This window comes from Myodes glareolus, chromosome 7, assembly GCF_982192425.1.
Source record: "Myodes glareolus chromosome 7, mMyoGla1.1, whole genome shotgun sequence".
Lineage (NCBI taxonomy): Eukaryota > Metazoa > Chordata > Mammalia > Rodentia > Cricetidae > Myodes > Myodes glareolus.
Window position 1 is genome coordinate 533,276 of NC_142032.1, and position 25,305 is coordinate 558,580.

Sequence of the window (25,305 nt, forward strand, 5' to 3'; positions counted from 1 at the left end):
CCACTTTCTAGCTGTGTGACCTGGGATGTGACTGCTGGCAACTCTCCCTTTCTTCAGCTATAGGGAGGAATATCTATAGTAATATAATAATATAAAAAGGACTCTGAGTTAGTGCTTGATGCAGCAAGCGAAATTGTCGGCTGCCATTGTTTTGGGCAGACATGTAGGTGGCAGCTTCACTGGTGGTACAGATGAGTAGGATCAGACCTAGTACACTTGTGGTACTAGGAAGGTGGTAAAGACTCCATGGGTAGTAGCATGAGTTCTAAGGTCTGCAGGCCCTGGTTGCCTGTATGTGTGCATACTAGGAGCTCAGTAAGGGAGCTGTTGTCACCAACATCCCTCAGCATACTTCCTCACCTTAGGAACACTGCCTCTACACGTGAACCATCTATGCACATTCAGAGTGTTTGCTATGCTTTACATGGAAGCTAGACCAGAAGAAATGCAGTCACCTTCAGCTGCTTCATATTCCATGACTGTGAATCAAGAGGATGAACCACTTGCAAGTTGGCATTGATAGCATGCTATACAATGGCTCACAGATGAAGGAAGTAGCCATATTGTTGGGTCATATATTGACCAGAGCAAGCTGGGCAGTTTTTACTTTGAGAGATATTTTACCAGCATTAATTCTGCTAGTTTTATAAAGAATTAGTGATGCCTGCAGGTCCCATAAACAGAAGTGTGAGGCTAGGATGGAAGCAGAGGGAGGAAGAGCCAGGGCAGAAGAAAGAAAACGAGATCTGTAATATGTCAGAGGTGGCCACTCAGTAGGCATCTGGAGTGGCAGAATGATACGAGTCACACACATTTGGCTATGACACTGACCTTGGCATGGAAAGGACATGTTATGCCAACTGTAGCCATTGATGAACACACTTGCTTGAGAACAAGTACTAAGTATTGGGAGAGAATGGTGGCAAGGACTTTGTCCTACAAGTGTGATGATCTGATCTATCATTAAGTTGGGACATTAATCGAGAAACTGTGCCCAATGTCTACTGGACTGAACAAGACGATCACTGGCCCTAAGGGGTAAGGAGCTGTTCACAAAGACACCACACTTGACCAAAATGGAGGCTACTTTTCAAAAAGGAAACCTAAAATTGGTTATAATTGCACAAGTCTACAATCTTACCAAATAGGATGCTGAGGCAGGAAGATTAAATATTTGAGGCTGGTGAGATGGCTCAGTGTGTACAGTCACTTGCCACCATGACTGATGACCTGGGTTTTAGCTGCAGGTCCCACATAGTGGAATTTCACTGACTCATGAAATTCTCATCTAATCTCTGTGCATGTCATGGCATACGTGTGCATGCATGCACGTGTGCACGTGCACACACAAAATACAAATTTAAAAAATGTTTAGGTTAGACTACACAGTGAGTTCTTGGCCAGTATGAAATAGTGAGATTTTGTCTCAAAAAGGAAAAAAAAACCGGTGGTAGAAGTATGTAGGATGGGGAGTAAATGTTTCTGAGGTTCACTCAGCTAAAGCAGCTTAACCAAATAGGTAGAACAGCTATGACCAGATCATTAAATGGGTTAAGACAGTGTCCCGCATCACCACCAGCTCACCAAATGAGTTTCTTTAAAGTTGCTTACAGGACCATGAGTGAGGGTATCTTTCCTTCCCCAGCTGTGCACGTCCAACTCCAATTTTGGTGAGACTCACCTTCCTGTCTAAATCTGTGGGCAGTAGGCAGTAGGACGACCCTTTCATGGAACCAGGTTTCCTACCCTATGCCAGGTCTATCCTAGACCACCCACTTCTGAATCTATGTGGCTGAGGCATGATCTGGGTGGAGATGGAAAACGACCAGAAGCAGCCACCCTTCCTGTGTGTCAGGGTTGCACACATTCATAGACAGAGCTCCCCATTCCTCCCAATGAGAAGTCTGGGAGGACTCTTACCTTTGGAGTGAGATACTTGGTCATTATTTCCTTCCCCTTCTCTCCAAGTTTTTCATCTGGAGTAACTTCATACTCTGCCTAAAACAAAAGGAAAAGAGAACTACTAATAGTGTTGCTACTGAAGTTGGAATAATTATGGTGCCTTGGAACCTCTTGATCAGGAACCACCTGACCAACCCCCTCTTTCTGCAGAATAGGTAACTGTAGCACACAGAGAGGAAGACATGGACAGGGAGCTCAAAGTACAATAAAAAAAAAAAACTCTACCCTCCATAGTTATTGATCCAGTCAATCATGAACTGAAACCTCTGAAACTGTGAATCCAATAGATTTCTGCTACATAATTGATTTTTTTCTAATAGAAAACAGAAATAGAAGTTTGACAAAAAAGAAACACAGTGGTTTTTCTAGATGTTCTTACCAGAACCTTAAAAGAAACAGGTAATATGACAAGGGAACAGGAACTGTTATTTATTTTTAAGGGAAAATGGGTTTACAACCTTAAGTAATATAGTATAGCAGTTCTCAACCTATGGATCACAACCCCTTTGGGGTTGCATATCGGAAATTTACATTATGGCCTTTTTTTTAATTTTTGAAACACTGTGTATCTCTGGTTGTCCTGGAACTCTCTCTGTAGACTAGGCTGGTCTTGAATTCACAGAGATCCACCTGCCTCTGCTTCTCAAGTGCTGGGATTAAAGGTGTGAGTCACCACCACCTGGCCAAATTACAATTCTTAATAGTAGGAAAATTATAGTTATGAAGTAGTAGTAAAACATTTTTACGGTTGGAGGTCACCACATGAGAAACTGTATTAAACGGTCTCAGCATTAGGAAGATTGAGAACCACTGGTATAGTCCATCATAGCGGGAAGGCCATGGTAGAGTTCATGGTGGCAGGAATCGGGACCCAACCTCGTCACATTTTGTTAGATAAGGAAGTAGAACACTCAGGCGAAAAATAGATTTGAGCTGTAACATGTAAGGCTTGCCACTAAAGCAACATGTCAGCCATGGGGCCTAACTTCTATGTCCCAAAGGTTCTATAGCCTCCACAAACAGAATCACTATTCTAGGGACTAAGTGTTCAAACAGGAGACAGAGGAAATATTTGACACTCAAACCAAAACATTCTGTACTTGGCCCCCCATAGGCTCACAGTTGTCTCATAATGCAAAATCTATCAAACTCAACTTTAGTTTTTATGGTTCTGAGAATGTTCAAAAGTCCAAAAATCTTTTCTGAGACCCCTGAAACCAAAAACATACTCTCAGTTGTGATTTCTATAAAAAATTTAAAAGTTACATTCTTCTAATATATAGTGGTAGAATAAGTATTTCCATTCCAAAAGAACTGAAGAAAAGCAAGCCTAAACCAAAGCAAGAATGAAATGCAGCACAGCAAACACCAAACCCTGTCACTTCATGCCCAGCATCTAGGGTTTGTGGTGACAATATATGAGCTCCAATAGACTTGGCCAGTACCACTCCTATAGTCCTGTCAACTACAATACATATGAATTCCCTGCAGGGGCTGTGAACTGTCAGACATTTCTTGGTCTCATTGGCTTTTTCCTGGAAGCTCAGTACAAGCCTCCATGACACTGTAACTCTTGCATTCAGGTTGCCTGTGAAATTGGGTACTATGGCTAGCTCAAGATGTATCCAGGACCCCTTTTATTTCAGCTGCACTGGGTCTCTGAATGTCTACTCAGATACTCTTGGAAAGCATAGTAAATTGCCTTCAAAACATTAGTCTCAGGCACACCCCTCCACATACACAAACACCCACATTCTGCTTTCAAATCAATTTTCATTTTCATGTCCTGGAGTCTTCTATGACTAAGGTCTTATCCTCAAGACCCCTGTACTATTGTTCCTGTGCTCCATGATGCTATTCCCTCTAGCACTTATACCTACTTTTATCCTTGGCTTTTTCTGTGCCTACCCTGTCTACAATTTAAGTATGCCAACATTCTTTTCTTCACAAAATTCAACATTTTTCATATCTTTCTGTTCTACTTTTTGCTGTGGAATAATGAATGCTCTTGTACCCTGTAAAGATTTGTCACTTGTATGAGTTTAATTAAACACTGATTAGCCAATATCCAGGCAGGAAATATAGGTGAGGTGACCAGACTAGGAGAATTCTGGGAAGAGGAAAGCCAGACACAGTTGCCACCCAGACACAGAGGAAGCAAGATGAGAATGCTGCACAAAAGGTACCAAGCCATATGGCTAAACAAAGACAAGAATTAAGGGTTAACTTAAGATGCAAGAGCTAGAGAGAAATATGCCTGAGTCATTGGCCAGACAGTGTTGCAACTAATGTAGTTTCTGTGTGATGATTTGGGTCTGGGTGTCCAGGAAATAAAAGTGCAGTCTCCATTAGCAACTTTTTGCTCGTAATTTTTTCTATAAATTAAACTAAAAGAAGAGAACAAAAACCAGGTCACAGTTCGACTACACTGTCATGAAATTTCTTCCACTAAACATATTAGTCCATTATTTTAGGATTTAATCTCAGACATATGTAAAATGTAGCCAGATCCTTTGTAATACGAGTGACCTCTAGCCCAATTCCTCATAGCATTTGTTTCTCTCTGATACCTCCTTGGCCTAGCCTTTACTATCTACATTTCTACCAGCATTTGAATCTTCTGATCTCCCACCAGAATGGCCCATTAAGCTCTACTTACAACACTCTAGCCTGCAGCTCTAAACGCTTCCACGTTCCTTCTGCCAACCAGTTCTAAAGGCCTACAAACATCATGATTAGGTCTATCACAGTAAAAATCCACTTTCTCAGCACAATTTTTTTGTTTTAATTACTTTCTCTGTTGCTGTAACAAACTTGAGAAGCAAATTAAGAGAAGAAGAATTTATTCTAGTTTAGAGTTTTAAAGAATATTTTTCATTGTGTGGGGAAAGCACAGAGAAGTTCATGGCAGGAAGAGTTATGACATCACATCTTGACAGATCAGGAACCAGGGAGTCAAAGGGTGCCATTCTCACTCCTCAGTAGTGAAAAGCCACTTTCCCAGAGTCATGAAGTCAGAGCTGACATGGCTGGGCCTCTGATTTCCATACCCAGAACTCTTCCTTGGTATCATTAAGAAACTTAGGACTCCAGGTCACTGAACAATTCAGAAAATTTCAAGTTCTAAAGAAATCAGAAAATCAAAGTTTTATATTTTCCTTGAGCCAAGAAGGGCTCCTTCACTCATCCAATGCACTTGCTAAATGGATAAAAGGTCTCATGTGTAACAAGAAGCTTGAGTGAGTTTGCCTTTCTCATTTAGATAAAGCAACTAATTGCAGATGGAGTATAACCACTTCAAAACCTATCACCTGAGAATTCGTCAGCCTCAACACCAAAGTACAGGCCAAAAAGGCATAGGAAATGACCAATGCAGACAGATCTGTACTCTTCCAAGCACTAAATGATATAGTAGATCCTTGCCAAATTGAAGGCAGCTCACAGTTCAGGATCTAAGTCCTGGTTCCCTTATGCCTATCAAAAGACACTCCTGGAAATACAAAAACAAAAAAAAAAAAAACAAAAAAAAAGTCAGAAAGCATGTGGAAGGTCCACCAAGGGAGCAGTACATTTTTATCCAAATCAAGTAAGTTCCCTTGCCTTGATGGCCCTCTTCTAATAAAAAATAGCCAAGAGTCACAATACTTCAATATATAAACACGAAACTTATGACCATTTGGGCTAAGGCGTGGTTGTTCTAGAAGATATGCAACCTTTTAATTTATAGGCTACAACTAAGGCTCAGAGAAACAAAGAACTTGCCCAAGTTCACACAGCCAATAGCAACAGCGTAAGAACTGTCCGAGTAGACCCTGATTCCCACTGTGCCATCGGGTCACAGCATATTTCTCCTACAATCAATTCCTCCTCACTAGCAAAAGGAGACTTGGATTACTGCAACTTTCATGGTGCCTTGCTTTGACTGATGAATTTTTGAGAAGCTTTAAGGAGAGGAGGTAGCTCTTTCTTCTTAATTCTTCCTGTTACTTTCTTTCCCTATATTCCCAACAATCTTCCCTAAAATTCAGATGGGTACACACATGTAAACACACACACACACACACACACAGAGAGAGAGAGAGAGAGAGAGAAAGAGAGAGAGAGAGATTACATGGAGCACTTTTGACAGACTTGTCCAACATGCAGAAATAACCGTTCCCAATATACAGAGGAAAACACTGAGGTTCCAAGTTTCACATATTACAGAGCGGTTGCAACAGAGCTTCAACACTAAAGCCAACCCCCCCTTTTCCAGGGGGAGCAAAGAAGCACCCAGTATCCTGTGTTACTGGAAGCCTCACCCTGTGGTCTGGCACATGGACATAGCCAGACTGCTTTATAGGGCCAGGACCCTGGGCAAATGACTGACCACCATTTGTGGTAACTCAATCCCACTCTGAACACTGAATTTGCACTGTCCCAAAATACATCTATAAAGGCAGATTTATTTAACCAGACGAAGGTCTGGGGCTCACTGATCAGGCTCAGTGACTAGCTGAAAATATTATTGCTCTGGGTTCTAAAATCCATGTTAAAAAAAAGAAAATAACATCACATTCAGGTCAGCTGTCTCCCAGCTGAGGCCAGATGGATGCAAACTTCACCAGAAGGCAGCTGGGAGCACTTGGGGACAGGCCTTCCCACTCCTGGATCAAAAGACCTTTTTCTGACGAGACTGTCAGGCCACCACCACTTGAGAAGCATTAGTTTTGGGAGGCAGAAAACCAACAGAAAGATGCCAGCTGGGTTTTCCATGCTGATTAAGTCACCTAGAGTGACAGGCCTTGTCTCCAGAATGATCCAATGAAGGCTGGAGCTTGTGGGGATGAGAACTGAGAGGCCACTGAAAGAGAGAAGGAAGGGGCCATGATGGATGGGCCCAAGGCAGATCACATGGCACAAGGCTGGGACCAGCCCAGAACAACCTCTCTGCCAATATTCCTGTCCAGTAGTAAGGAAAAGTTCTAATCAGTTTATGCCAGCTCATATCAGAAAATGGAAGCAGCAATAGAAGTTTGTGCCAAGAGCCTAGAAATTTTCAAAAATGGCAGGCAAATGATGACTTCAAAGAAGAGAAATAGTGATGAGCTGTGGTACAAACTCATAATTCCAGCACTTGGAGGTTGGGGTGGGGAATCTCAAGTCAGCCAAGTCTCAGTGGGAAGACCCTATCTCATAATTCTAAAAGACAAGAAAGGAAAACCTAATGCAAGGAATGTCCTTTGAACTCCATCTGAAGATGATGCCTTCCCACCAGAGTCGCTAGTCCATGTCCCCTACCACAACAGAAGAGGTTCTAACCATCTTCTCCCCTGTCCACCCACGTCCTTCCCACTGCTCATAAATACGGTGTCCTTGGAGGCTATTTCTCCTTTCAGATTCACTCCAGGTAAAAATAAGGCAGGCAGTATTTGTGATTAATAAGAAATGAAAGATGGCCTTGGGGGGCAGGTGCTACCTTGTCACAAGGAGCAAAATGCTCTACTGAGTTTAGCCAACAAAGGATTGGTCATCTATCTGTACTGCCAGAGAGCATCAACACCACTGGTCAGCCCAGCTTATAACCTGCTATTTCATGCTCTGGGCCTGCTAAGACTGCATCATCAATCTCAGAAAATGCTGGGAAAACAGGTCCTAGCAGGGAAAGCCCCTTTCCCTCAGATGATTTTTTTTTAAGGACCATGTTCAAAAGAATCACTCTGGATCAAGAACAGCATATAAGCTGGGTACAGTGACATATACCATTTCAGGGCACAGAGGCAGATGGATCTCTATGAATTTGAGGCCATCCTGGTCTCAAAGTGAGCTCTAAACCAGCCAAGGCTATACAACTGATACCTTGGGTTTAAGGGGGAAAAAAGTTTATACTAGTTTCGGCTTCACCTCAGCAGACTTACTGTCTAGCACTGGCAGAAATATGAAGTCAGAAATGTCAAGAAACTTTGCTATCTCCGACTTCCATAATTATTGATATGGTCACCTTTTCCAAAGCCTGTGATGCAGGTCTGTATCAAGCCTGGGCGGCAGTGCTACTCCAAGCAGACCTTTCTGGAGAAACAGCAAGATCCACCCACACTGGTCCTGCTACTCCAAGCAGACCTTTCTGGAGAAACAGCAAGATCCACCCACACTGGTCCTGGTTATTTGCATGTGCTGACTACAGAGACTGCTCCTCCAAGCCCTTTCCACCCAGTAGAGGGGAAGGACAGTGTGATGATAAAGTTGCTTTCTCAACTCCCTTCCACTTTGGCATCTCAGGCCCCAAAATTTCTTCTGAAGACTGAGCTCTCACAGATCAGCCTATTTTAGTCTCTTCCCTCATCCTAGCATGTCAGAACATGGGAAGCACATCAGCTAATCTTCTCACCTGTGTTAACTTTGTAAACTTCCCTGCTATGAAAAACATTCACACTTCAGGTAAGTGACCACTTCCTGGGAAGACCCAGGTGATAGCCTGCACCATGCTGCAGGGGGTAGGGCCCAACCTGGCTTACTTTCTGCACTACAGTTACAATGCTGAGCCACTGCATGAGGTGGTGCAGGGTTAGATGGATCTGGCCTACTCCAAAAGCTGTACCTGCCTATCGTATGGCCCACACTGAACAGGCCCCTGGGTCAGAGATTCACTGTATCATCTTGGAACAGCATATGAGATGGTATCATTGAGAGAAAGGAAGAACAGGCCCCTATCTTTGTGAGGGTATAGACTAAAAGTACCAGGAATGACCTTTGAACTTTAGCCTGTGAGTAATGTCTGAGCTACAATTTCCCCTCCCTCTACTCCTCGCTGTTCCTCCCCACTTCACCTCCCCTCTGGATCCACTCCCTTTCTGTCTCCCATTAGAAAAGAACAGGCTCCTATGAGATAACAACTAAACATGACAAAATAAAATATAATGAGATAAAGAAAAAAAATCACATCAAAGCCGGACAAGGCAATCCAGAATAAGAAAAAAGCCTCAAGAGCAGGCACAAGAATCAGAGACCCACTCTAATATGTTGGTTCCTACGCTTAACAGCTCTTTGAAATTATAGCTGGTGCTGCTTACTTCTTTAGGCATTTTCTTATTTGCTGATAGTTGATCTTTTCTTTACCCAAAAAGATGAGCTCCCATGTGGTAAAGTGTTGTGGAATATTATTTTAACTGTGTAAAGGTATGTTATATTTGTTTCTGCTATTTCTATTAATGATGCAAAGACATGTTACATTTGTTTGATAAAATAAAATTAACCTGGGGTCAGGAGGCTGAGTCAACCAGCTGACAGGAAATGGTAAGGAATGACAAAATGTAGTGAAGGTCTTTAGTGGGGCTGAGCAGAAGGAAGGCCCTTTTTTGGGAGACACAAGCAAGGAGAGAAGGTTAGCTGTTTGCTATTCAGCCCCTCTGAGCTAGTGGAATTTCACCTCAGCCTTTGAATCCTGAGTCTAAAGAAGAATAGAGATTTAGCAGTGGCTGAGGGAACAGAATTCCTGCCTGGCTGCAGCCCCATGTGACCAAACTGCTGGTAGTAGCTGCAGAGTTGCAGTTACCAGTTGGGACAGTACTTTCTTAAGGTTCAGCCACTGTACTGAATGCAAAACAACAGTAAAGAACTTGCTTTTTCCATTCATTGTACATCTCCCAACTGCAGAAGACAGCCTTGCGCATAGGAGATATCTGATAAATACATGCCAAGCAAACCTGGCTCAATATCCACCAGTCTTCCCTCATACCCCAAGAACAGACTAGCAAACATTCCTACCTCCTCCATCCAGTCAAAATGAAAGGAAAAAAATAACAATTTCACATGAGAAGTTATGTTGGCACTAGAAAACTCAGCAAAGTCTTTAAATATAAAAGATGGGTCCAGAGGCTAATTATGACAACAGGTGGCAATGAAAGGGGCTTGCTAATTCCCAACTAAAAGTACCAAGGCTTCAGATCAGCCTAAGTTGGTGCTCTGTCAAGGTGTATATAGAACATTTGACTTGTTAATGCAAGAGACAGACTCCCATTTCCTTTCTAATAAACAGCTCTGGATACTGGCACCATAAGAAGGAAAGGACTGCACAACCGGAAACTGGGCATCCATTGAGTTTTATTTTTTCCCTTTTTGTGGACTAGATACACCTAACATAGTACATAGCTGGAAAATTCCACCAGCTCCTCAGTTCAGCCTGATCCTGCTCTGCCTCACCAACTCTTCAGACAGGTCTCAAGGCTGCTGCCACCTCATCTTTTCCAGATGGGGAGCAGCCCTGGTCCTGCACTCACAAACTATGGTCGTCACTGCTGCTCCAGCTCCCTCTATCTGCTGGGAAAAGCAGCCCCCACAGCCCAAAGCTTTATGTTTCAGCTGTAGAGTGACAATTTCTGGTTTTTCCATTCCCAGCCCAAGCCTTCCTCATGAGCCCCAGATCTAGATACCTATCTTCATATGTATATCTTATTAAAGGCTTGGACTACAAAATGAAATCTCTCAGCATGAGCTCCCCAAGGCCTTAGTCTTGCTTCATTCTCCCAGTTGCTTGGAAGCTGGCTAATACTGTCAATTTGACATGATTTTTAATCATGAAAGAGACAAGCATGCCCATGAGGAGCAATCTAGATGAAGTTCACTGAAGTGAGAAGACTTACCCTAATATGAATGGCTCCACTCATGTCCTCCAACTGTAAAAGGAAGGAAGGAAGGAAGCAAGCAAGCAAGCAAGCAAGCAAGCAGGACTGGAGATATGGCTCAGAGGTTAGGAGCACTGGTTGCTATTCCAGAGTACTTGAGTTCAATTCTCAGAACCCACAATATGACTGTTCACAACTGTCTGTAACTTCAGTCTCAGGGGATTCAACACTGTCCTCTGGTCTTCAAGAGTACCAGGCATGTACATGGTATACAGATATTCACGCAGGCACAAATAAAACTTTTTGAGTAAGAAAACCATTTTTTTTAGAAGGAGAAGGAAGAGGCAGAGGCAATGGCAACCTTTATTCATCACTCTCTGCTTCCTGACTATGGATGCCTCAAGTTTTTGACACCAAGACTTCCCCACCATGATGAACCAAAATAAATCCCTGTTTACTTAAGCAGTTTTGGGTCAGTTATTCTGTTGACTAACAGAGGAAACATCCTCAACAATTCTATCTCATCTCCAGTCCATCAGGGAACTCTGGAAATTCTGCCTTTAATACATGCCCCCCCCCCCTCAAAGCCTAATCCAACCATCTGTCACTACTGTTTTCACGCTGGCCCAAACACTGTGGCTTTCACCTGAATTGCTATAAACTGGCTTCTCTCAGATCTACCAGATTTACCTATACCCACCTAGATCAAATCATGCCATCTACTGCTTTGCTAAAATCCCCCTTTGTTTCCTGAGCTTCCAGCATCATAAAAGCCAAAGTTGTTCAGAGGCATAGGGTCTTGCATGATCAATGCTTGTCCTACTCCTTGTGCTTCCTCTCTAACCAAGGACACTGTTGTCAACAAGCCTTCTTACAGCAGATTCCCTTTCTGAAATACGCTTTCACTACCTACTAGCTCCAACTCCTTCTAATCTTCAGTCACATGTTACCTTTGCAAGATTACCCATGCTCACCACTTGTCTCAACACTACAACCAGGCCTCCTTTTCCTTACTCCCAATACTGTAATCTGTCCTGATCATTTTTTTCCACCCCAATTACCACTTTCTGGGATTTAAAAATCACTGTCCTCCTGTGCTTATGGCACAGGGCACATCCTTTCCTGGCTAGAAGGTAACATCACAAGTGTAGACATTTTAGGCTATTCTATCAATTTGTCCCAAATATCTAGAACTCTACCTAGCAAAAAGTATTTATGTTATATGAACGACATGCTAAAGACTAGTGAGGAGCTTGGTAATAGGGCTTCTCATCCTGGCTCAAGCGAAAGCTTTGTTGTAGGTCACAGTGTTCTGAGTTCCTAAAGAAAGGCAAATGAGGCCAAAGTGAGGGCTCTCCAAAACATAGTCCAGGTGACTGCAGTAGGTGGGTACACACAGAGGGCCCTAGTTCATTCCTGACCAGTGGTCTTCAGATTTGAGGGCCATAACCAAAGAGCCTGGAAAAGAGGAGTCCCTCATACAGAGAGGTTAATGCCTGTCCACAGTTTCACAAGAGCTAGAGACAGAATCTGCACCATCCTGGCAACCTATCTCTGGATCCAGCAATTTCTGTTACTAACCATCTGCCAGTACAGTGTAATAATGTGTGTACATAGGAAGCAAGGACTCAGAGAAGAGGGGAAATGAGGTGGGAGAGGTTCTAACAGGGCCAAGAGAACAAGCAGGCACCTGCCAGGGAAATGAGATCATGGAGTGGCATCACAGAAAGAAAGGGTTCAGACAGTCAGGTCCAGGAAACTTAACTTAGTCTAGCAAGCCAGAGCTCCAACAAGCAAATAGTTGGGCAGAACCAGAAGTGGAAAAAACATCTGGTGAAAGCTGGGAATTAAAGCAAAAGCAACAGTTTGCTGGTGGCTAATCTGGTAAGCCATCCTCAGAACCTGGGTATTAGCTTGACATCAATACTTCCCAACCCCAGATACACAATAAAGTCCTTAGAGATTCGAAAAACATTACTACCTGCTAGAAATGATGTTTTATCTGGTTACAACGAGCACCCCTAGTGTCATGTTGTGGTTCCCAAATCACTTTCCAGGCAAAGGAACCAGGCTCCTTGGTATAGTACAAGATGGATCCAGAATTTTGTCACTGCAGACAGCAAGGAGCTGTTAGTGAATCCTGGGTTCCACAAGTGCTCCAAGGGGGGGTCCCACAGGCCAACAGTGATTCCAGGAAGAAGTAAGGACAAAACTTCAGTGCACTGGGACACATACCACACATTAAAGCCACGAGGCTCAAGGTGACCACTATTGATGGTGTTTAGAGCTCTTGATTTGCTGTGTTTTGGGAAAAGTGTATGTATATGTATAAGCATATGAAGGCTAGAAGTCAATTTCAGGTGTTGTTCCTCAGGTATTTTTCACCTTGATTTTTGAGAAAGTATGTCACTGAATTTCATACTCATCAAATAGGTTAGGCTAACTGATAATGTCCTCTCCAGCACTGTGAATATAAGAGCTCACTGCCACCGGCTTTTTTTTTTTTTTTTTTTTTTTGGTAGGTGGCAGATCTTCATGCTGTGTGACAAACATTTTACCAACTGAGCTATCTCCCAACCCCAAATTGGCTATCTTGAAACATAAAATATAGGAAAAGCTTTCATCAGTCAGTTTCTATTTGAACTTTACTCTTAAAGTAGCCATTGAAGAAGTAAAGAAAGTGATCCAATTAGCATGAAGAAGAGTAAAATTAGAATGCTGCCATGTCGAAAACCTTCACTCCTCAACAGATTTAGGCCTCTCTCTCAGGATGTAGCTCTCTCAACTACATTTCAGCACCTACCTGCATGCTGCTATGCTTCCCTTCCCACCATGATAATAGTGGACTAAATATCTGAAACTGTAAGAAAGACCCCAGTTAAATGCTTTCTCTTACAAAAGTTGTCATGGTCATGGTGTCTCTTCCCATAATAGAACAGTAAGACATAAATCCTTAGTCATTTTTTGGTTTTATTTTGCTTTAAAGAGCACTTACTCTTTAAAGATACATACTAAAAACTTCACAGATGAAACAATTTTGATAGTTGATAATTGCTATAAGCCACTGCTGAGGGGAGGGTGGAAGCCTGGGCTAGTCACTGTTGAAGTGGGGTGAGAGGCACATGAGGGCGCATTACATTATACAGCTGACTTTTACTTTTTTAGTAGACTGAACAGTCCATAATAAGTTAAAAAAAAATAGGCTCTACTCTCAGAGATTCAAATTTATTACTCTGGGTTTCAGCTTGGGCATTGGCAGTTTTTAAGGCTCCCATGTGTTTTTAATCTCCAGTCACGGTTGAGAACTAGCTTGATCATTCAAGTGAAAGATGCTAGAGCTTGTGTCAGAACCAGGACTGAGGCAGAAGCCACAGATGCTGAAAAGGGATCAAGGGGTCAAGGAGCTGAGCACCTGGTCCCTGAACATGGGCAAAGAATGAGGAAGACAGATGAATTAAGGCCACTGCAAAGACTTTAGCTTCCAGTAACTGGGGAGCCAGGTACATTCTTGGGGCTGAGAGTTTCGAGAACCTGGGAGAAGTGACTGCATGTGTGGGTATGTTGACTTGGTAGAGGTGGTGGAACTTCAGTGTAGATGTTTACCCTATAGCTTTGCTTATTGGTCTAGAGACAACAGGGAAACTGTGAAGAGACATAAAAACTTGAACCCTGTGGGGAAGCAGCCTAAACAGAGATAGAAGCCATGTGAGTCTCTAAGAAATAATAGTGTCTTGATCCTGTCCTTGACAGGAAATCCAAGCTGGCCCCACTCCCTTCACAGGGGTTCTCTATTGCTCTTCCTCTGCCACCTAAAGTCCCTAATCTCCATCCCCAGATAGAAATCCAAAGGGTAGTTGTCTAGGCTATGAGCTTAGGGGTCTTGACCATCCTGATCAAAGGCGAATGAACTCCTGAGAATTTTCATAATCTCCTTTAAAGCTTATGCTTTTGTTAAACAAATGAGACACAACACAGCTGAAGGAAGTTCTGGAAGCATCCGGCACAGCCACCTGATAGAGACAGTGAGGGCTGGCTGGAAACAGCCAATGGGCACTCACTGAACAAGAGTTTACTGATGGTGCCTTTGTGTTTCGGAAGCTCTGCTAAATGGGGTGAACAAGAAACTCAAAAGACAAAAGTTTGCATTTCCTGGAGAAATAGACAGTAAACTGGTGGACAAAGATACTAGCTGTGTATTTTACATGAAGTATCTCAGTTGGAGGAAGGGCACCAGCATCCAAGAGCTACCTCAACATTAAGAACCTTCTCATGCAGTAAGAGTTTAAATATTTCAGGTTTCAAAACCATCAGGTTTATCTTTATTTCCTTCTGACAAAAACCAACTGCTGATCACTGAAAATCCGAGGGCCACTTGGCGGGAACTTACCACTAAGTCCAGAAACTGAATGTAGCACTCCAGTCCAGGCCTGGTTTCACAGAACTGCCGAAAAAGCAGTCTCCCAATTGGTTGCTTGTCACATAGACTGCAGTAATCTCTGTCTGGAGACAAGAAAAGTGTGGTGAGAGCAGGAGAACACTAGGCAGGGCAATGTGTTACTCTATAATTGTGCCAAGAACTCTGGATAGATGAGGCCAGATAATGGTGGACGTAAGCCATTATTTCATAGGATCTGGACAGAGAGACAGCAGTCTAAAATAGAGAATGGTGCCAGGCCAACCTAGCTGTTTATGACTTCTATACAGAGACACGAGTGGTGCTGGCAATTATGCATCTTCTCTGGCCAGACAAAAAGAAAAAGCCTGATTCTGGCGACTGGATGAGGGTGGCAGGCTCATGGCCTATACCAACTCAGCTGGCATTCCCTCTTGCTCGGGAAATCAGTGCCTACAACAGTGTCCGGGACCTTGCCTGGAAAGCTGCTGTGAGAATGGAGCTGAACCAGGAGGGCAGAACTGAAAAAATAACAAGCAGCAGAGTTGTCCCCTGGTGATGTCCAGACCTCTGGATCAAACCACGCCCACAGCCCACAGCAAATCTGAAAAGCTGATTTCTTAGGGCAGTTTGAAAAAAAAATTCTAAATTACTTATAATTCAAAGCATCCTAGTATATACAATTTTCGCACTGGGTTTTTTGATTTTTTTTTCCTTCCATTTTTACCCATTTGGAGAAAAGCCCACACTTTGAATGCTTCAAATAAAAACTGCATTTCCCATATGAACAGGCATAGAAACAGGAAGTGACACGCCTTCAGCCACTCAGTCACCAAGAGGGTTCTGAAGAAGAAACAAGGTGAGCCACCCAACCCTAAGGCCAGGAGCTGGAGTCCTAGCACTAGATGCTTTATTACTTCAATGGCTCATCCCATCCTCTCTTTGACATTCTTTGTTTTTCCTCCTATGAAAACAAAGCACATATTTGGGGCTAGGACTAGGATTCTTTCCCAGCAATAACACTTAAGATTTTTTGAGCTTTCCCTGGACAGAGGATGCTTGAGGAAATGACCACTGAGCCATGCTGTCCCAGAGGCTCCAATCTTCCAATCCGCAGCGGTCCCTTAAACTTAAAGTGCTTGGAAGCAACTTAGTGGAAAGGAAGAGGTGAGTCCTAGGCAGTTATGGAACAAGGATAATCATTCACTAGCAAGGGGGGAACCTATTATTAGCCCAGATGTAAATCTTCTTTATTCTACACCATCTTCTCTTCTAGGGAACATCCTCTCCCCAAGTCTGAAAAAATCCCCACCAAACCTTCTAGTTTGGGGAGGCTGGTGCTTCTCAAGTTCTGAAAATGGTTTGTGACTCGACCCTAGCAAATCAGAGTCACCTGTCTTCCAGCTATAATGACAGGTTCAAGACAGAGCAAATGCAGCCAGGAGGTGGTGACACACACCTTTAATCCCAGCACTCAGGAGGCGGAGACAGGCTAATCTGTGAGTTTGAGGTCTTTCTGATCTACAGAGCACGTTCTAGGATAGCCAGGGCTACACATGGGGGGGGGGGGGTAGAAAGGGAGGGAAGAAGGGAGGGAGGGAAAGAGAAAGAGAGTGCAAATGACACAGCCCAATCCAATCAGAATCTTCATTCTCCCCACTACAATGATAATGATAAGGTCAAGCATGGGCACTTGACTCAGTAATAGCCAAATTGGAGGTCTATTTACTGGCTACAGCTATAGGTTCAGAAAGTGTCCCACGCCCTGGACCTAGCCACTAAGGTTAGGGCATGTGTCCTTAGCCCTGGAGCTGCTTCTAGAACTTCCTGGAAAGAGGCCTGCTTATCTCAACAGTGCTGAGGATTTAAGACTGATGATATGTTTTTTTTTCTTCCATGCCATGCCACTAAAGCCCAGCCTAAGGCCCAGGCATTCATATCTGACAGTAACTACAAAGAGTAGACATATGTGGGAATTGCCGCCCCAAGTTACATTTCCCTGCCCCCATTTGAGATGCTTATCTGCAAAGAAAACATAACTTCCCTCTGCTCCTGGAGCTGGGTAAGGAAGTTTGAGTGCATGTGATCATTCCTTGATCCCTGCTGGGGTCAGGTAACAGTCCCTGCTTGGGTCAGGTGACAGTCCCTACCGGGGTCAGGTGACAGTCCCTTCGCAGCCCACTCCTCTTTTGGTGCTGCGGTATAAAAGCTAGCCCCAGCAGAACAATAAACAAGAAGCTGTTCCACCTCAACCTCAAGCTCTGTGAATTCATTCAACCTGGACACCCTCTGCCGAGACTCGTGGTTCCAGCCCGTGCTGGCGCGGCAGACATATATTGTTCTTTTCATGAACAAAGGGCTCAAAAGTAGGGGTTATTTTTGAGGGAACTCACAGGTTATAAATCTATGTAAAAGTTGCTCACTAATACAGTTTTATGTAAAGTGAATACTTTAATTAACATTAATGAGGCAAGTGCAAAGCCTCTTCCTGGCCCCTTCCCAGGTGCTTCAGTCCAGACCATCACTAGACTTGTCTTAACTCTGCCCTTCAATGTGGGCACAGGCTCCACATCTCCAGGTACAGATGGTTCACAAATAGTCACTACATCAAGAATTTGGCCTCAGTGTGTGTCAGATTCTGAATGGATGAAGGAGAGGGCTACTTGGGTGAAAGGAACAAAATGGGTGCATGTGGGTGAGCAGATATGATCCCAAGTGACAATTATGAAATGGCATGCTAGATGAGTGTGGTTGTCAGTCACAGGAGGAATCCTGGCCACTGTGGTTCATGGCAGGTCTGTGGCCTGCACCTGTTAGCACAAGGCTCAGTCTACAATTCACTGTTCACTGCGCCCAATTCTGCAGCCCCCACACGCAGACTCTGGGGTAAGAAAACAAACCTTTATAGCTTCCCTCAATCAAGGAGCTTTCCCTGCAGAATCCTGGAACCAGAGAAAACTACCATGGATCAAACATCAATGTCACTCAGTTACAGGAAAGAGCACAATACCTCTTATTTGATTTGAGCAATGAAACCCCATTTCCAAAAGCAATTATGAGATTTCATATACCATATTGTGACTCCATTAGAGTTCATCTTACAGAATTTCTCCCCCCTGCATATGGTATTTCCTGCCAGTATGGAAAGAAGGCTGACAAAAACACAGGCACAGGAAACATTATGTGATTCTGGCATAAGCTGTCAGGACCACTACCACCAGCAACCCCTTTTACTGCTTCTCCCAACCATAAAGAAGATCCCAAGCAAGAAAGCTACTTACTAGCTGTCCAGGAAGAAAAGAACCAGTCACTGTCTTTCCAGGCTTTGTTCTCAGCCTCCAATAAGGATTATCTATTCTTATCCACAAAAGCAAGTGGAAGTGAAATTCCTTCAGAATAGATGAAGCCATAGTGAGAAGAATATGGGCAGGGGAATGGTCAAGGTGAAAGAAGGAATTACAAAGCAAGTTCTCAGTGTGGTGGCGAAAGCTAATGTGATGGGAAGATAGTCCCTGCAAAGGCTGGTGATAATAAAGCTGGAGACACAAAAAGAACTGGCTGGATGGACTTGGGGTAGACTCTTTCTGATCTGTAATAGCAGTCGCTGGCTGTGCTAAACATGGTCAGATTTTCAGCATTGCCTGGGAAGTGTCAAAAGGCCAGAAGGCTTTTCTCTTTCTCTCCAGCTGGAAAATCTGGGAAGATATACACATGGGGAACAGGCATACTGCATATGTACTACACACACACACACACACACACACACACACACACACACACACACACAGCCCCTCTTATAAAACCTGAAAACTTGCTTTGGGACATGCGCATCACTGGCTTGTGTAGTGCAAATTCTAATTGGTCCTAATACTAAAAACCCGGAGTCAGATATTAGAAGTGAAAGCTAAAGATCAGAGAAGCAACGCAGTCAGCCACTAAAGAGACTTCTTACCTCTACCGAATCCTCAAACCAAATGTGGAAAATCCTGTCTCTATCTGAATCCTCGGACTGAATGGGGTATCCTATGTCTACAAATCCTCAAACTGAATGCTTAAGTTTTCTTCAGTGAATCATGGCCATGCCTAAAAGCAACTTTTGAAGTCTCCAAAAGGAGGATGGAACCCCACAACGATGATTCTACCAGGACTATGATAACACCACTAAGCCAAAAAAAAAAAAAAAAAATCACCTAAAGATGGATTTTAAATTACAAACTGCTCAGGACAGTTTTGAGGTGGCTAGTTGAATTGATCCAGCCTCACAGACTATTCAAACCAAGACTTGAGACAAATCCTGAACTTTTCCATAATGCAGAGACTGGACAACAAATGATACAGCTACCTCTCCCAGGACTAGACAATTAACCCAAATTTTTCTTTTCAGGATCCCCTAAAGATGCAATCATCCACAGAGAGTAGGAAGTAAATTTAAAAACAAAATATCCATATTCCAAAGAGGTGGGGTGGGTTTTGGTCATTCAGTGGGTTATGGATATTTGTCATTGTTTAGGGTAATTGATTACAAGTTGTTATTGGTAATGGTCAAGAAAAAGGTTGAACAAACGAGTTTAGAATCATGGTTCCCGTTTTAAAAAGAAAACGGGGATACCTATATGATAGGATATAAGGGTGGATTATAGAGAAAGAAGGGATATAGAAATAGGATAAAAAGGGAGATTATTGAATCTATTTTTAAACCAAAGAAACAACTACCAGTTTTAAATATTTTACATTGATATGTATTTTTATATATTGATACAAATTTAAGATTATTTTTATTAGAACATACTGTACACACATTTCTACTATTGTTCAAAGTATTGTACCTATACAGCTCATTTAACAGTATAATGCAAATTTCTAGTCCTTGAAAGTTATTATCGCCTATTTATGAAAATAAGGAAATGCAGGTTAGTAATTAGTCACCTATTACAATTAAACTTGTCATATTAGGTATGTTTTCAAGGTCAAACAGAGCTATATTTTAGATAGTCAGGTCATCTTCAAACACTCCAGAGATTTGGAAATATGACATTTAACATGTTTTATTAACATAGGTTCGTTTTTATGACATGAGACATGTCTGCTCCTGGCAACACCAATCTACTTCAGAGAAGATAATGGGCACTGAAGAAAGTCCATATGAAGTTTATTTTCTTTGTGGCAAAAGTAAGCCACCGGGGTGACCTTGCCTCGACTGCTGACAGTATGCTGTCCAAACTGGATAAGCAGGACAAAAAAGACAGTGACTGCAGAAGTTTCCCAAGACAAGATAGGACAACCCTTAGAATATTCTGCTTCACAGAAAAGTCTGTCAGGTATGCTAGACCTGTAGGCTTGTGGGGCGCCATCCTGTCCCGCAGGAATGAACGCCACCAAAAACGAGAATTCCTTTTCTGGTCACATTTTTATTTGGAGCATTCCCTTGAGGAAAATTGGGGGAAGGGACGATAGAGCAGGGACGAGAGAAAGCTTAGAGAGAGCCTTGGGCCCCGAGGCAGCTGCTTTTAAACGGCGGAGCAGCCTGAACGCTGTCCCGATTGGTCAATGCCACTCTGCTGGTCTGAGCATGTGCAGGCAAGGGTGTAGGCAGGGTTGCTCAGCCCCACATGGCTACCTCCAAACTGCAGGACCATCTGTGCCTCCAGGTGGCTCCCAACATCTCCCCCTAATTATTGTCTTTAAGAGCAATAAGGCAAAACTATTTTCCAATCTGGTCCCCACCTAGACGCAGCATGCCAAGGATATCTGCTCCCACCCATCCCCAAGGAGGGAAAAGGCAAAATAGAGTCAGAGATAAGAGGTTGCACAGGGTGTTGCTCAAGTCGATGGTGTGAAACAGCTGCTCTTGGCACCGCCCAGAAGGTCATCTCTGCTGCCTCCGCATGAATCTTCCATAGCAGGACATTCAGCATCCATTGGGTCATCTTCTTTATCTCTCTGGTCGGTCTCGCTGGCATCCAGATGTATGTCAGCATTCCTAGAAAAACATAAACAAAACTCTCCTCCCAAATAAACATTTAAGAGTATTAAAAACTCTCAGTGTAAAAATTCAGCACAATCAGTACTGGAAGTAGGCTGGTTTTGAACTTAGAGACTTGCAGGTCTCTGCTTTAAAAAGCAAATCTTGTTTGCCTGTACCAGCAAAATTTTGAATTAAAAATTAAGTGTAAAGAATGCAAGAGAAATCCTTTCTCTGGGGGAAGCTGTCACTGGTAATGTAGTCCCCCTCTATTGTTTAAAAACCAAAGCAGTTGTCATTGGGAATTGAACTCATAACCTTTGGAAGAGCAGGCAATGCCCTTAACCGCTGAGCCATCTCTCCAGCTCCCCTATTTAGATGGAAAAACTTCTAGGTAGCATTTTTTATCTCACCAGGTGCCTTAGGCAAAAGGTCCGCCTTTTTTTGTTACCTAGGATACGGTAACCAGGTAAACATGTCTTTATTATGATAATCACGACCAGTTTTTTAAGGGAGAATGGGCGTTGTTCATCAATCTGGCTATTTCCTGTTGACAAAGGGGCGATGTTTGGGGGATAAATGTTTTTATCTGACTGAATTTTTGGCGACAAATGTTTTTATCTGACTGAATTCTTAGCGACCTTGACTGAGGGCGGCAGCAGCGGAGGCGGCGGCTGCCACAGCTCCGCCTCTGAAGCCCATAATGGCGCGCTCCGCATGGCCCAAAGGCATGGCTCCGCCCCGGGCCGTGCGCGGGCTCGCCGTTTCACCTCAGGCAATGAATTCGCACCGCCAAGCTGTGAGCCTTTTTCAAGCTCCGGCTAGGGGGGGCATCCGCCCACCCGTGGAGGGGCTTTTCCTGCCCGGTCCGCCCGTGCGCAGAGCCCCGTTCTCTGGGAACTCACCTCCCCGCTCGCCCATGTTGCTATGGAAACATAGTTTTTCTGCAGAGCCGATTTAGCTCCTCTCTGTTTTTTATGGCGCCGTTGTTCACCACGCAGCTTCCGCCTCAGTCAGGCGAGTCCGCTCAGGTGCTGAAAAAGTCCTCCAAAAACCATAGCCCCGCCAGAAGGCCGGGACATATAGCCTCTGATGTCACATGGACTTTAGCCTGCCCGTCGCCATGGCGATCTGGCTTTCCGTAGGCCCCCAGCAAACTCCCCGCCAGCAACCGGTTGCGTCTCCCTCCTGAGTAGCTGGGATCACAGGTGTGCACCACCGTGCCTGGCCCACTTTCGTGTTTTTAATCAGGCATTACCGCTCAAAGGCGGGCCGGCTGCCGCCAGCATTTTTAGCATGATCAAGCAGCTTGTCTTTCTCAGTCAAAAATTAAAGTTTTTTGTACGTGAGAGCCAGAGACTGAGCTCTCTTAACAAAATTAGGCGAAAATCACCTCAGAAACTCTGTGGCTCTTTAAGAACAGGGAAGGCAGTGATCAAGTTTGCCTCCCTATGAGACTGTTGCCTCCAGTCTCTATCAGCGAGTATGCACGGAGGAAGCCGCGGATCTCCCAACCGTAAACCTCGTTTTTTTTTAGCTGCACCTGCACTGAACTTAAGGGATTTTTTTTTTTTGTTGTTTTTTGTACCTTTTTTTAGATACCTTAATTTTGATTTTTTTTTTTTTTTTTTTTTTTTTTTTTTTTTTTTTTTTTTTTTTTTTGTATTTTTTTTTCTATTTAGGCCTATCCTTTGAAATTCCTTTTTACATTTCTTTTCCTCCCCTTTCTGGGGATTTCAACCGACGTCACTCATCGCTCCATGTTCTCAGAGTTCTGAAATTCAAGGCTCTCTGTGCTGGTGTCTGATCTTGGCTTTTTCTCCCGGGCTTTCTCAGGGTCCCCCGGCGTAGTTGTCAGGGTCCCTCAGCGTCCCGGAGTTTCGAGCACCAGTTGTGGGGCGCCATCCTGTCCCGCAGGAATGAACGCCACCAAAAACGAGAATTCCTTTTCTGGTCACATTTTTATTTGGAGCATTCCCTTGAGGAAAATTGGGGGAAGGGACGATAAAACAGGGACGAGAGAAAGCTTAGAGAGAGCCTTGGGCCCCGAGGCAGCTGCTTTTAAACGGCGGAGCAGCCTGAACGCTGTCCCGATTGGTCAATGCCACTCTGCTGGTCTGAGCATGTGCAGGCAAGGGTGTAGGCAGGGTTGCTCAGCCCCACATGGCTACCTCCAAACTGCAGGACCATCTGTGCCTCCAGGTGGCTCCCAACATAGGCTGAAGATGGATGCCCCAATGTTGTAGAGAGACCTTGGGTGACTGTCCAGGTAGCCAGCTGTTCTATCATTTCTCACATTTTCTGGAAGTCACTTGCTTGTACTTCCTGTTTACTAAAATACTATTATTTCCTTCTCAGATCTCTGATGGAATTGAAGACTAGATAATGGAGTATTTTCTCTGAATTTGTCAAATGTTTATGGACTAAACATTGTTGGTGATTTATTGCCTTTATGTATTGTATATTGTTATTGTACTTATTGTATATAGTTTTTCTTAAACTAGTTATAAAGCTTTTATTTTTGAGAAAAAAGGGGAAATGTGGTGATATTTTGGTTGTTCTATAACAAAAAAAGCTTGCCTGAAGATGAGAATGTAGAGCTAAGCCACTAGCAAGCCATAGAGGCCAGGCAATGGTGGCACACACCTTAAATTCCAGCACTCAGGAGGCAGAGGCAGACAGATCCCTGTGAGTTCATGGCTACCCTAGGCTACACCAGATTGATCGAGTCTCAAAAACAAACAGAGCCAGGCAGTGATGGCTCACACCTTTAATTCCAGTATTTGGGAGTCGCATGCCTCTAATCCCAACACTAGGGAAGTGGAGACAGGAAGGGATATGGCTGGGCAGAGAGAGGAATATAAGGCAAGAGGAAACAGGAGTTCAAGCATTCAGTCTGAGGATTCATTGAGATAGGATCTTGCCCCTATGGTTCTGAGGAATTCATAGAGGTAAGAACTAGTGGCTGGATGCTCTGCTTTTCTGATCTTTCAGCTTTCACCCCCTAATATCTGACTGGTGGGAGACAATGATCTGTATTCTGTCAATTATATTTTAAATAAACGCTGATTGGCCAGTAGCCAGGCAGGAAGTATAGGCAGGACAATCAGAAAGGAAGTAGAGGTAGGTCAATGAGAACAGGAGAATTCTGGGAAAAGGAAAGCCTAGTCCACAGTCCTGTCCCAGCCACAGAAGAAATAAGATGTGACGGCCCCGCCAAATAAGGTACCGAACCACATGGCTAGCATAGAAAAGAATAATGGGCTAATATAAGTTATAAGAGTTAATAAGAAGCCTGAGCTAATGGGCAAATCAGTTTATAGTTAATGTAGACCTCTGTGTGATTTCTTTGGGACTTAATGACTGTGGAAACCAAGGAAGACAGAAAACCACAGTTAACATCTGACTCCATATTTTTATTATTAAATCTCACGCAACAGGTTTATCCCACCCAAGCATTCCAACTCGGTACGTTTTCTTCCTTTATTCATCTATCAAACTCTCTTTCAATGCTTCTTGCTTCTCTGCACTAGAAGGTTCTTTTAATTTAAAGGTCACTTCTTTAATTCAGGGCAGAGTATGTGACCACTACAAGATGTCAAAGAGCAGACTTGAAAAGATGGCCTAAAGAAAGTGGAAGGTGCTTGGGAATAGGGCAAGGAACAAAGGAACAAGCATCAAAAAGTCATACTGAGTAGGAGGATGAATTTACCTGGTGATAACTGTAGCTGTCTCAATATCTATGTTCGAATACAGCACACCAAGCCTCTTCCCTCTCCATCTTCCCAGGACAGCCTGACATTTGCCAAGACATCAACCAACAGAGGGTACAACAAGACCAAAGGCCCTGTTCTCAGAACTTTCCCCTAGCAATACCTGAGCCAGGCCTCTCCCAATCTAAGGACACTATAGACAGAAGGTACTGGCAGGAGCAGTCTCACCTGTCACTTCAAGTAATCATGGGCCTAAATTTCTATGCCTCGGTTTCTTTGTCTACTAAATAAAGGCATCAGAATGACAAGGTACTGAGAGTTCCTTCATAGACTGGAGCCCTACTTGATTGCCAGTTTCACAAATGATTAGAAGTCTCAAGAAGGACTCCAAGGCCAACATTGAAGCTCAATTTTACCCAGTCTAGAGCTCTGCTTTTCTTCACCTCTGGTGGTAATTACTAGTCTAGTGTCTGTCTCCCTCCCTAAATCTAAGGCAAAAGTTGGTAAACTTTTGAAAAGACCAATAGTAAATATTTTAGCTTTTGAAATCTATATTGTTTGGGTCATAGTTGTTCAATAATGGAGTTGCAATGAAAGTTCCCTTGGCACTGTATGAATTATCTATGGGTATGACTATGTCTAATGAAACTTTATTTACAAAAACAAGTAGAGGGC

General features: G+C 43.5%; 1 protein-coding gene and 1 pseudogene across 3 annotated transcripts in view; both read right to left on the reverse strand.

Annotated features, from left to right (window-relative positions):
• The window catches only part of Grk5 (G protein-coupled receptor kinase 5), a 229,731-nt gene that overhangs the window by 67,957 nt on the left and 136,469 nt on the right, over positions 1-25,305 (reverse strand). For all 3 annotated transcript variants that reach the window (XM_048423316.3, XM_048423315.3, XM_048423317.3), the window contains 2 exons: positions 14,950-15,062; positions 1,921-1,998 (listed from right to left, as the gene is read on the reverse strand). In XM_048423316.3, the coding sequence (XP_048279273.1) occupies positions 1,921-1,998; positions 14,950-15,062 (191 nt within the window). The remainder of the gene's footprint in view (positions 1-1,920; positions 1,999-14,949; positions 15,063-25,305) is intronic.
• Positions 21,717-21,822, reverse strand: LOC148121277 (Nuclear RNase P; annotated as a pseudogene).